The sequence below is a fragment of the Odocoileus virginianus genome, chromosome 34 (assembly GCF_023699985.2).
Source record: "Odocoileus virginianus isolate 20LAN1187 ecotype Illinois chromosome 34, Ovbor_1.2, whole genome shotgun sequence".
NCBI lineage: Eukaryota > Metazoa > Chordata > Mammalia > Artiodactyla > Cervidae > Odocoileus > Odocoileus virginianus.
In genome coordinates this window covers 31,232,973-31,246,261 of record NC_069707.1, presented here as the reverse complement: position 1 = coordinate 31,246,261, position 13,289 = coordinate 31,232,973, and the positions used below count along the sequence as shown (strand labels likewise).

The 13,289-nt window shown below is 40.3% G+C and overlaps 1 protein-coding gene across 1 annotated transcript; it reads left to right on the top strand.

Annotated features, from left to right (window-relative positions):
- The first annotated feature begins 11,480 nt into the window (after positions 1 to 11,480).
- LOC110131620 (trace amine-associated receptor 8-like) lies at positions 11,481 to 12,483 on the top strand. Its single transcript, XM_020884380.2, has one exon. It carries the CDS (start codon positions 11,500 to 11,502, stop codon positions 12,481 to 12,483), a length of 984 nt encoding a protein of 327 aa, XP_020740039.2. The 5' UTR covers positions 11,481 to 11,499.
- Positions 12,484 to 13,289: the final 806 nt, after the last annotated feature.

Sequence of the window (13,289 nt, the reverse complement as noted above, 5' to 3'; positions counted from 1 at the left end):
AGAAATGCATACTATATATACATGCAATTAGAATTAATGTTCTTAATTCCAAACTAGCTTTAAAGAATTTTATAGGATTTCAATCATTATTTTAATTTTAACTAGAATGATGGCTTCAAAAATAAATTCTCTGATAACTTAAAAAACATGACTCCATTGCTTTCTTGGACCTAGTGTACTGATGAGAATTTTGATCCCAGTATGATATTCACATCACTTTCATAAACCTGTTCCCTCTGGTCTCTGTTCCCAGGAACTTTTAAGAATTTCTCTTTAGACTTGTCCATATTTAGTGCCTGTATTTATTCTGTTTTCCTTCTTTAAACTTGATAGGCACTTGCATTTCAAGTTTAGACCCTTTTGCTCAGAATAAAATGTCTCAAGCATTGTTTTATGATTTTTTTGTTCTTATTCATTTAAAAAAAATACATTTTGTTTCTTTGGCTGCATCCAGGCTTAGCTGAGGCAGGATCTTTATTCCATCACGTGGGATCTTTTATTGCAGTGCTCAGAATCCAGAGCACACGGGCTCGGTCGTTAGGGCGTGCTGGCTTAATTGCTGTGTAGCACGTGGGATCTCAGTTTCCTGACCAGGGATCAAATTCACGTCCCCTACATTGCAAGGCAGACACTTAACCACGGGACCACCTGGAAAGTCCCCCTGTCCTCATTCTTCGTTTGCTTTTTCTGGGATTAAGAATCTCTGCCATGCTTTATTAGAAAGAACGTTTTTTTCCACCTTAATGGTAAACTTTTATTGTGTATAGTGTGGTTTGTATTTTCTCTAACCTGCTTTTTCCATTAGTTTGCTCCAATGAATTTTTATCTTTCAGAAATATTTCAGGGGCATTTCAACAGAATTTTAGGAGGAAGTAAACACTGTGATCAGTGAACAGGGCTTATCTACAGAGGGCATGTGCCAGTTCAACCATTCCTTTGTGAAAACAATGAAATGTTTAAGTTCAGACCTGGCTAGCCTGGGCACAGGGAAGACAGGGGTATTCCGTGACATTTAGGTTGTGTTTAAACCTGGAGTCATCCAGATTGAGTTATTATCACACACAATGACTAGACAGCTCTGAAATGTAATGAGAGCTGAGGAAGGAAGATATTTAGAGGACATTGGGAGTCTGTGGTTGGAGAAAATACAATGATATATCATTTCCTATTTCATTCAATTTATTCCACAAGAGGTTAACATATATTTCTCAGAAATACCCATTAAACACAAATAGATTATGTAAAGAATCAAGTTCATAATTTGATTTATAAAGAACCAAGTGTGATTCAGTTTCATACTCACTTGTAAGAATGCATTGAATATTAGTATTACATATAATTAATGTGTGTTTACTTATTGTGTGCCAATAAGTAATCAATGCCAATTGCTGTTGATTCATAGTTCAACACTTCTACCCTGCTTTGTGTTTGGTTACATCTAGCCTCTAATCCAAAGAGACAAGAGTACAAAGCATTTCACTCTCACCCCTCCCATTAACAAGCTTCTGAGTCTGGGTGCTGGAAAATCGCAACTTTAATGCACCTTTCTCCTGTTTTGTTTTAATGAGGAAAGTCTCACATTATCAGTCACTGGGGAGAGACTTTATTGAATGGATTTTTATTTTAAGAATGACTGAGAGTTTCAAAATCTCCAAATAGGGACCGAAAATTTTGGATAATGGAAGATAACCAAAATTTGCCTCCAAATTCTGTCCTTGGTATTAGAAGGATAGAATGAGAAATCTGATTACTGCTTCTGAGAAATATGATTGCTGTCTAATCTGATCTTTATTTGAGGCAGATCACTTTCTCAAGATGTATGCGCATAAAAGGAAGAGTCAGATACTGAAGGAATTTTGGAGGGTTTAGGAAGTTTCCAGTTTTTACCTCATCTCAGCACAAGGCTAGTTGTCCTTAATTGACTAACAACAAACATGAGAGTAGCAAGTAACCTAGGTTCCTCTAATAAGTTTTGAAGGTAGCAAAAAAGAAAACGTAGAAAAATGCTAGACAACTCTTCTCTTTTCACAGCAGACATTAGATATTGCTTTTTCTTTGTGGTTGATTTCTTGGACATATATGTCTATTGGAAGAAATTTTGCTATTTTAAATATTTGGAATTGATCAGAGGCTGCCCTGGTTTATTTTAAGGCTCTAAAAGGCTTACCTGCTGAAATACCACCTGTGCTATTGAGAAGACTAATGGTTCCTGAAAACTTGGGTTTCAGAAACAATAAAATTGGTGAAAAAATCCAAGGAAAAAACAAATGCTTGCCAAATAATAACTTTGCCAGCTAAGGACTTCACAAACTGCAGCAGCAGCTGCAGGGATAATTTTATGTTTTGGCAACATTTCATAAAAAAGAAGTATATTTTTTTCGCTCAGTCATTACTCTTTTTGACCCCAAAAACTGTAACCTGCTAGGTTACTCTGTCCATGGAATTCTCCAAGCAAGAATACTGGAGTGGAGTCCTTTCCTTCGTTGCTTCGGGATTTAAACCAGATGCTATTAGAAGGACGTTCTTTTTCCCGCTTATGGTAACTTTTATTGTGTATAGCTGTGTTGTATTTCCTAACCTGTTTTACCATTAGTTACCAATGAATTTTTATTAGAAATAAATTGGGCATTTCAACAGAATTTTAGAGGAAGTAAAACATGGATCGTGACAGGGCTATCTACGGCATGTGCCAGTTCTACCTTCCTTTGTGAACAATGAATTTTAATTCAACCTGGCTAGCTGGCAAGGGAAGAGGGGTATCCGTGACATTTAGGTTGTGTTAACTGGAGTCATCCAGATTGGTATTTCACACATGACTAGAAGCTCTGAAATTAATGAGAGCGAGGAAGGAAGATATTTAGAGGACATTGGGAGTCGTGGTTGGAGAAAATACAATGATATATCATATTCTATTTTTTCAATTTATTCACAAGGTGGGGAGAGCCTGGATTCAACCCTAGGAAACTGGATCCAAAGTCCATGCCCTTTTTACAGAAATAATTTTGTTTATTTATTTTAGGCTCTGCTGGGTCTTCACTGCTGCGTGGGCTTTTCTCTGGTTGTAGCAAGCGGGGGCTACCCTCTGCAGTTCGAGGGCCTCTCACTGCGGTGTCTTCTGTTGTTGAGAAACATGGGCTCTGGATGTGGGAGCTTTGGGAGTTGCATCTCAGGAGCTCAGTAGCTGTAGTCCCCATGCTCTAGAGAACAGGCTCAGTAGTTGTGGCCCATGGGCTTGGTGGCTCCTAGATTTGTGGGCTCTTCCTGTATCAGGGGTCAAACCTGTGTCCCGTGCACTGGCAGGCAAATTCCTCACCACTGAACAATCGCTGGAAGCCCCCAGAGTCCATGCTCTTGACCAAGTGCTAATCTGCCTAAGAGTGTCTAGAAATTCTCTCCTTCTAGGATATCACCTCCAACCTGCTTCTGTCCTTACTTAGGACTTGTCATTTACCAGTTACAATCTTTTAGCTAAAACCCCCAGGACTTCTAGCAATCAAATTTTTTTCTTTTTTCTTTAGAAGTCACATTCATTAGATATTTGGAATAAACCAATGAAGTGTGTGAAGCATTTGTCATCAACACATTGTTATTTCTGCACCAGTAATCAGATATCCAACACAATATTGATATATCTGCATGAATATTCAGATAGAGTGATAAAAAATGAACATTAGAAATAGCCTTATGTCAGTGATTGTCACCAAATGAATTAGACATAACATAAAATGTTATCGATTTTATAATTTTAGAATGTGGACTTGTATTAAAACCTGAAATCCCTCCAGTTTAGGTATAGCATCACCAACACCAGCCTTTCAGGCTCACTTGCTCTAGAATGCCAAATGCAAGTCACCTTTCACCTCTTGCTTGCTGGAATTCATTAATATTCTCCTCACCCACCTCAAACGTCAGCACCATCATTCTACTCAGTCCTTAGAAATGAAGTTGTAAATTGGAAGTAAAGATCCCGCACTTGTTTTATTTTTGTTAATGCTTATTATATTTCTAACTCTTGTATGCTATACTAACCTGTACTATTCTATGTTACTGATAACATAGTAATTCAGCTTAAGCATAAGTTAAATCCTTTCCTACCTTACCTCTAGTTACATAGCTCTTTATGGTGGGTATTATTACTTCCAAGTCAGAGCTGAGCAATCTGATGCCAGGAGAGTTCAGGTAAGTTTTCCAAGATCGCATATCCAGGCACTTTCTGATTCAAACCTCTCTGTAGTCATTCTCTAGGGACACTATCTTCCTAGCTTAGAAGATGGTTTCCCCATATAGCTTATACCAAACACATGTATTGTAGCTCTTACTTTTTAGAAATGACAAAAAGAATAGAAATCAAACACAATGAGAGAAGAGTTACAAAAGTTTTCTTCAAATAATAATGCAATTGATAATAAAACTCCACAGGTCAAGGAGCTGTACTCACCGGTCTCATTTCAAACAGCTGTCCACTCTAAGTTCCTCATCACCTCTCTGGCCTTAGCTGAATTTTTGGTGGAGGTGGTTCTGATGTTGAGCATAGTGAGGAGAATGAAAAGAGCAAGGGCTTTGGACTGAACCTGAATTCCTCTTTCATCTCTGTCGCTGAAATTAACTTGTCTAGTTTCAGAATAGGTTGGATATTGAAGTGGGGGAGGATGTGCTTCCATGGGGGTAGGCTGAACATGGGAAATTTCTGTATCTTCCACACAATTTTATTTTGAACCTGAAACTGAAGTGAAAGGGAAATTTGCTCAGTCGTGTCAGACTCTTTGCAACCCCACAGACTGTAGCCCACCAGGCTCCTCTGTCCATGGATTTCTCTAAGCAAGAATACTGGCGTGAGTAGCCATTCCATTCTCCAGGGGATCTTCCCAACCCAGGGATCAAACCCCAGTCTCCTGCATTGCAGGCAGATTCTTTACCATCTGAACCGCCAGGGAAAGCCCAAGAATACTGGAATAAGCCTATCCCTTCTCCAAGAGATCTTCCTGACCCAGGGATAGAATCATGGTCTCCTGCATTGCAGGCAGGTTCTTTAGCAGCTGAGCTACCAGGGAAGCCCCATGTTTTGAACCTAGAACTCCTCTAAAATGTACTTTATTTTTTAAATGAGTTAAATTATACCTTCAATATAAGGTTGATGACTGCTAAATGGCTGACGATAGAAGCTCACATTATTTACAATTTGCTTTCAAAGCTCTGAAATCTGGTTTTTGAATGAATGTGCTGATTTTCATTCCTTGATTTTTCGCTGAAATTTCTTCTTCACCAACCATTCTACCACTGAAATGGAAAGTATCCAGAAGAGTGTTTTCTTTTCTAGGACTGCTTAACAAATGACCACAATCTTGCTGGCTTTATTCTCTCACAGAAATGTATTCTCTCACAGAAATGTATTCTCTCATAGTCCTGTAGACCAGAGGTCTGAAATCAAAACCTCTGATTTTAGAGGTCTTGAGAGAGCACTGACAGGGCCATGCTCCCCTCCCATGGCTCTGGGTAGAGTCTTTTTCTATCTCTGGCTTCTGATGGCTCCAAGCATTCCTTGGCTTGTAGCAGCATCATTCCAATCTATGGCTCCATCTTCCCAAGGCCCTCTTCTCTCTTCTCTTTCTCAGCTTTTGTCTCTTATAAGGATACTGCTCTTGGATTTAGTGCCCATCCATGTAGTACAGGATGATCTCATCTTATTAAACCCATGAAGGCATCTTTTCCAAAGGAGATCTGGCTCTGGGGGTTAGAACGTGGGCATATCCTTTGTGGGGTGGTGCACAGCATTGAACCCACTACAGAAGGGAATGGGAAGTCTTCTGTCTCTGAGAATCTCACAGCAGCAGTATTCAGAGTATTTACACCCACTTCTCACGTGGATGGAGAGACATTGCAATCTTCTCCCAGTGACAACATCCTGAGAAGAGAATGATCTTTTCTCTACCAGCACCGACAGTTGTAGAAACTCAGAAAGGAGGGTATGTCTAAATACCATGGTGTTTTTAATGCATTCCTGTAATGTAATTCATCCTTCTCAAGTTGCTTGCAATGTGTGTTTCATTTTCTGCTTGTTGGTATCCAGTTCAGATACAAAAATGATTCTTAACTGGAGAAAAAAAGTCAAGGATTGATTCTTACTGCTTGTAACCTGTCATATCTTTGTAACAAAAATCCAGTAATGTGGCCACAGCTAGGACTGTGAATAGAGAAAAAGCTCAAGTCTAAGAAGAAAAAAAGTCTTTGGCCAAATAAACATATTGATAATCTATCTTAATGTGAAGACTGTTTTGTAGAATAACTCTCTTCATAATCACTTTTTTTTATTAGTTGGAGGCTAATTACTTTACAACATTGTAGTGGTTTTTGCCATACATTGACATTAATTAGCCATGGATTTACATGTATTCCCCATCCCGATCCCCCCTCCCACCTCCCTCTCCACCCGATCCCTCTGGGTCTTCTCAGTGCACCAGGCCCGAGCACTTGTCTCATGCATCCGACCTGGGCTGGTGATCTGTTTCACCCTAGATAATATACATGTTTCGATGCTGTTCTCTTGAAACATCCCACCCTCGCCTTCTCCCACAGAGTCCACAAGTCTGTTCTATACATCTCTGTCTCTTTTTCTGTTTTGCATATAGGGTTATCGTTACCATCTTTCTAAATTCCATATATATGCGTTAGTATACTGTATTGGTCTTTATCTTTCTGGCTTACTTCACTCTGTATAAGGGGCTCCAGTTTCATCCATCTCATTAGAACTGATTCAAATGAATTCTTTTTAATGGCTGAGTAATATTCCATGGTGTATATGTACCACAGCTTCCTCATCCATTTGTCTGCTGATGGGCATCTAGGTTGCTTCCATGTCCTGGCTATTATAAACAGTGCTGCGATGAATATTGGGGTGCAGGTGTCTCTTTCAGATCTGGTTTCCTCGGTGTGTATGCCCAGGAGTGGTATTGCTGGGTCATATGGCAGTTCTATTTCCAGTTTTTTAAGAAATCTCCACACTGTTTTCCATAGTGGCTGTACTAGTTTGCATTCCCACCAACAGTGTAAGAGGGTTCCCTTTTCTCCACACCCTCTCCAGCATTTATTGCTTGTAGACTTTTGGATAGCAGCCATCCTGACTGGAGTGTAATGGTACCTCATTGTGGTTTTGATTTGCATTTCTCTGATAATGAGTGATGTTGAGCATCTTTTCATGTGTTTTTTAGTCATCTGTATGTCTTCCTTGGAGAAATGTCTGTTGAGTTCTTTGGCCCATTTTTTGATTGGGTCATTTATTTTTCTGGAGTTGAGCTGGAGGAGTTGCTTGTGTATTTTTGAGATTAATCCTTTTGTCTGTTGCTTCATTTGCTATTATTTTCTCCCAATCTGAGGGCTGTCTTTTCACCTTGCTTATAGTTTCCTTTGTTGTGCAAAAGCTTTTAAGTTTCATTAGGTCCCATTTGCTTATTTTTGCTTTTGTTTCTAAAATTCTGGGATGTGGGTCATAGAGGATCCTACTGTGATTTATGTCGGAGAGTGTTTTGCCTATGTTCTCCTCTAGGAGTTTTATAGTTTCTGGTCTTACATTTAGATCTTTAATCCATTTTGAGTTTATTTTTGTGTATGGTGTTAGAAAGTGTTCTAGTTTCATTCTTTTACAAGTGGTTGACCAGTTTTCCCAGCACCACTTGTTAAAGAGGTTGTCTTTTTTCCATTGTATATCCTTGCTTCCTTTGTCAAAGATAAGGTGATCATAGGTTCGTGGATTTATATCTGGGCTTTCTATTCTGTTCCATTGATCTATATTTCTGTCTTTGTGCCAGTACCATACTGTCTTGATGACTGTGGCCATAATCACTTTTGAAAATAACCTTCCAAGTTCACACTTTGCACTACAGGGATTCCATCAAGGGATTTTTAATGTATTAATACTAATCCTCAGAACCTGTGGATGTTGGCTTTTGTAGTTGCCTCCACTTGAGTTTACTTCATCACTCATTTGCTGTTGCCAAGTGATAGCTTAATCCCTGAAGTGAACCAGACAGGGCCCTTACGTGGCTAAGTGGACTTTGTAGATGTGGTTAAGGATTTTGAGATGGCAAGATTATTTTTGACTATCCAGGTGAGCTCAATGTAATCACAAGGGTCATTAAAAATGAAAAAGGAGATGAGGGGAGAGTCAGAGTCAGAGATTTAAAGATGCTATCCTGTTTGGAGAAAGAGACTACAAGCTAAGGAATGAAGGTGACCTCTAGAGCCCACGCCAGTTAGTCGTGTCCAACTCTTTTTGACCCCATGGACTGGACTGTAGCTCACCAGGTTCCTCTATCCATGGAATTCTCAAGGCAAGAATACTAGAGAGGGTTGCCATTCCCTTCTCCAGGGGATCTTCTTGACCCAGGGATTGAACCCAGGCTTCCTGCATTGCAGGCAGATTCTTTACCATCTGAGCCACCACGGAAGCTCCTCAAATGACCTCTAGAAGTCAGGAAAGACAAGACAGATTCTCCTGTAGAACTTCCAGTTGGATGACAGTACTGTCAATGCCTGGTTTTAGTCCAATGAGACCCATTCAGTTTCTAGCCTCTGAAACTATAAGAAAGTAACTTTGTGTTGCTGTAAGCCACTAAGTTTGTCGTCATTTGTCATAGCAACAATGAGAATCTAGTACAACGCCCAAATCCCGAGTCAGCCACTCCTGGTAGGTTTGCAGAGATTTCCAACCAGGCTGGTACTTATCTCACAAGTGATCCCATGTTCCATCACCCTGTCAGCAGCACTCAGAAATTTTGCTTTCTAAATTATTGGTCGTTCATGGCCTCTTGGCTTTAAGAAATCTCTATTTCTACTCCCTTGACCCTAATCTCCCAGGGCCTAGATCTGTGCTTGTTTGTGTCCCTGCTTGGCAATAAAACTTTTCTGATCAGAGCTCAGTCTTTGATCATTAGCTACTTCAGCATCCCCAAACAAAATAAACAGGAATCAAATCAAAACAGAATCTAAAGAGCAACATGGCATTCTCTGAACCTGTTTCCCAATAGAAATGCATGTCTCTTTTCCTCTTTATAATTAACATGAAAATATCAGCTGTTGCTCATGGTTTCCTTGTCTTCCCTGCTCATTCCCATTAATTCTCAATCTGCTGAAATTTAGAGTCTATCTCCAATATTCCACCAGAACAGATAGAATCATGTTCATCAGTGATCTAGTTTTTAGTGACAACAAACAATTCTCAGTTTTTATTTAACCTGACCCATCACTAACTTTTGACGCTCTTGGTACTCTCTCCTTCACGAACCACTTTCATCCCATGGGAGTCTGTGGGACGACTTTTTCATCTTTTACCATCTGTATTTCTTTGTAGGCATAACTTTGAAGTTGGTGCACATCCAATTCCTTCTATTTTGACTATATACCTTCTAAACTGGTCAACAAATGTCTATTGAGTATCAGATATAAATCCTAGGCTTTATGGCAGATGTATAGCAGGCAATCACATATACTTTTCAAAACATGAGTATGCCGAAGAATTTCATGGGATCATATCAGGCAAAATTTCTTTTCTGAGCTAAAAATTTACAGACTAAACCACTCACTAAAGAACCTCAGTTTTATGTCCCTCTGACCAACCCCAACTGAACCCATCATCTTTCCCCCAAGTGTACTCTTTCTCCTACTGCATCTTTCTTGTTGGCAAGCTAAAAGCCTGGAACCGTCCTTGATTCCTGCTGCCATTATGCACCCCAAACCTCTCCACCCTCTCAGTCTTTAAATTCTGTATGTTATATTATCAAAAAAGGGGGAGGCAAGGTTACTAAATAAGAGTGGGAAGAAATGAAGTTATATTTGAGAATTGAAAGAAAAGAAATGATAGTACTCCCCAGAAGAATTTGGTAGATGATTGACTAATTGTTTTCCTGGGAGGGATTCTCATCTACCTGCTCCCCAACCCCTGGCTCTTTGGGCCCAGTTCAGCCTCTCCGTCCTCACCCAGGCTTACTAGCAGTGCCAGTCCTACCTCCACCCTGTCTGAGGACTGGATATGATGCGGGGAGGGTTGTGGTCAGGTGGGCACTGAGCTGTCTCAGGGAACGCACCTGTCTCAGGCTGGTAGGGCCCAGCAGTTACTTAAGAGATTCAGGGAGCCCAAGCCCCTCCTTCTCCAATGCAGGCCCTGTGTGTGTCCTGATGTGGAGGCTGCCCTCCCAGGGGGTTGTCTGTCTGCCTTTGGTTGAGATGGCAGGCCTAGGAGAAGGGCAGATGCCTGACTCAGCTTCCTCACTCCGACCTGAGCCTGGACTATTATTTCAGCGGTTGGTGGGAGAGGGAACCTGGTAGTGGTTGGATCACTGCATCACGGGGCAGAGTTTCCAGGCATCTTTGAGGACCTGCACGTGCCCTGCTAATATCTCCGTGTCCAAGAGAGAGAGCATTCCAGAGCAAAAATCAAACATCTTGGCAGGTCGAGAGAAACTGCAGAGAAGGGGAAAAGCTTGATACTTTGAGGGCACTATTTTTCATATTTTTAAATAAAGATCTCCACATTTTTATTTTGCCCAACCCCGCAAATTATGCAACCAGTCTTATAAACAGTGAATAGGTAACATTATTGTCAAATACAGAATAAGGCTATTTCAGAACAGTTGAATTAAAAGAAATTTCTCTGTTGTGAAAATCGTAAGGATAACAGGGCTCAGCGAAATACGTTCTGCAGAACTTTTTAATTATAATAATCTAAAGTAAGTTTCCTTTCATGAATCACACCTTGCACTACAGCGGTTGCTTGTGAAGAGTTTATCATGGGCCAAGTTTATTGGCTGGCTTCTTAAAGCATCATGGGTGTTAACTTCTCAGATGTGAAGGTGGACGTCTATTAAGATGGGACTTTTTAAATATGCAATTGTTGCGTGTGATTATTCTTTATAACGGGGCTTCCCAGGTGGCTCAGTGGTAGAGAATCTGCCTGTCAGTGCTGGAGATGAAGGAGACATGAGTTCATTCCCTGGGTCCGGAAAATCCCCTGGAGTAGGAAATTGCAGCTCACTCCAGTATTTTTGCCTGAAAATTGCCATGGTCAGAGGAGTGGTGGGCTACAGGACATGGGGTTGTTAAGAGTTGACACAGTTGACTGACTGAGCAACTAAGCATGCACGCATATCCTTTGTAAGGAATAAACTCACAGGTATAAAGGACCAAGTAATTAAATTAAATTTCTTCAATTATTAGGCAATGTGTTTTCTGGGCTGATGAAAAATCATAGTAGATTTGCTTAGAGTTAACTGTCTAGGAAATTCAGATATAGTTATAGAAATATTATGTAAACACATAAAGAATGTATTTCTGAGTTTAAAAAATTCTTTTAGTTTCTCTTCATAACAAAATGGGAAAAGGATGAAATATGAGACAGTTTTCAAAAGTAGTACTCAAGTATGCAGTTTTACTTTATTTTTTAAAAAATTTCAGAACTGAAGACCATTTTTCTGAAAAGCAGAAACAAAGCAAGCATCCAACTGCAGAACCATGGCCAGCAATCTTTCCCAACCTGATACCGTGCAGCTCTGCTATGAGAATGTGAACAGATCTTGTATTAAATCTCCCTACTCGCCTGCATCTCGGGTGGTTCTGTACGCAGTGTTTGGCTTTGGGTCTTTATTGGCTATCTTTGGAAACTTCTTGGTGATGACTTCAGTTCTTCACTTCAAGCAGCTGCATTCGCCAGCCAATTTCTTGATCGCCTCTCTGGCCTGCGCGGACTTTCTGGTGGGAGTGACCGTGATGCCCTTCAGCATGGTCAGGTCCGTGGAGAGCTGCTGGTACTTTGGAGCCAGATTTTGTGCCCTTCACAGCTCCTGTGATGTGGCATTTTGTTACTCTTCTCTCTTCCACTTGTGCTTCATCTCCATCGACAGGTACATTGCTGTGACTGACCCGCTGGTCTATCCCACCAAGTTCACGGTGTCTGTGTCAGGGGTCTGCATCAGCATCTCCTGGATCCTGCCCATGGTGTACAGCGGAGCTGTGTTCTTCACAGGTGTCAGTGACGACGGGATGGAGGAATTAGTAAGTGCTCTCAACTGTATAGGTGGTTGTCAAATTGTTGTAAATCAAGAATGGGTTCTGATAATTGTTCTGGTATTTTTTATACCTTCTCTCATTATGGTAATTCTTAATGGGAAGTTTTTCTTTTTTGTAGCTAAACAACAAGCTCTAAAATTGGAAAACACTGGCAGCAAAGCAGAATCAGAGAGCTATAAATCCAGAGTGGCCGAGAGAGAGAGAAAAGCAGCTAAAACCCTGGGGGTCACAGTAGTGGCATTTATGATTTCATGGTTACCATATACAGTTGATATATTAATTGATGCCTTTATGGGCTTCATAACCCCGGCCTATATTTATGAGATTTGCTGTTGGGGTGCCTATTACAACTCAGCCATGAACCCTTTGATCTATGCTTCATTGGTTTGGGAAAGCCGTGAAGGCTATTTTAAGTGGGGGACTTTTTAAGGATAGTTCATCAGCCATTAGTTTATTTTCAGAATGAATGAGAGCACTAAGTTGAAAAATTTAGGACTACTTTTAAAATTATGAATCTATGATGAAATTAGATACAAAAAATGAATAAAGCCTTTCAAAATTGGGGAAATAAATGTATTTTTCAAATCAGCCAGGAGCAAAGTCACAGACAGGTGCTGTCATCATATAATAAAGATATTTATTGCACTAAGTAATAAAGGCATGGCCTTGAGGAGGGCCGGGCAGCCCACTCCAGTATTCTTGTCTGGACAATCCCATGGACAGAGGCGCCTGGGGGGCTACAGTCCACAGGCTCAGAAAGAGTTGGACACAACTGAAGCGACTTAACAAAGTAATAAATGATAAAGTATTTATTTGTGTCATCTGTCTTGATGCTTTGTACACATCCTTACTATACGTACTTGTTTCTTCCCATTTCTATGAATCCTGAATCTCACTTTTCATTCTCAAATCTGTAATCGTTTTCTCATTTAAGCTCAACTTTCATTTATCTTTCAATGATCCTTCTTTCTCAGTCTTTTGCAACATTATTTCATTTTCTAGGGCTGTCATAGCAAAGTGTCACAGGTGGGGTGGCTCAATCAACAGAAATTATTTCTCCCACTTAGAAATGGAGAGGTTAGAATTCCAAGATCAATGTGCCAGCAAGAGTTCGTTTGCTCAGAGGACCCCTCTCCTTGGATTGCAGATGGCTGTCTTCGCTCTGGGTCCTCTCTTGGTTCTTGCTACATGAGTCTGTGTCCTAATCTACTCTTCTAAGAATACTAGTCATATAG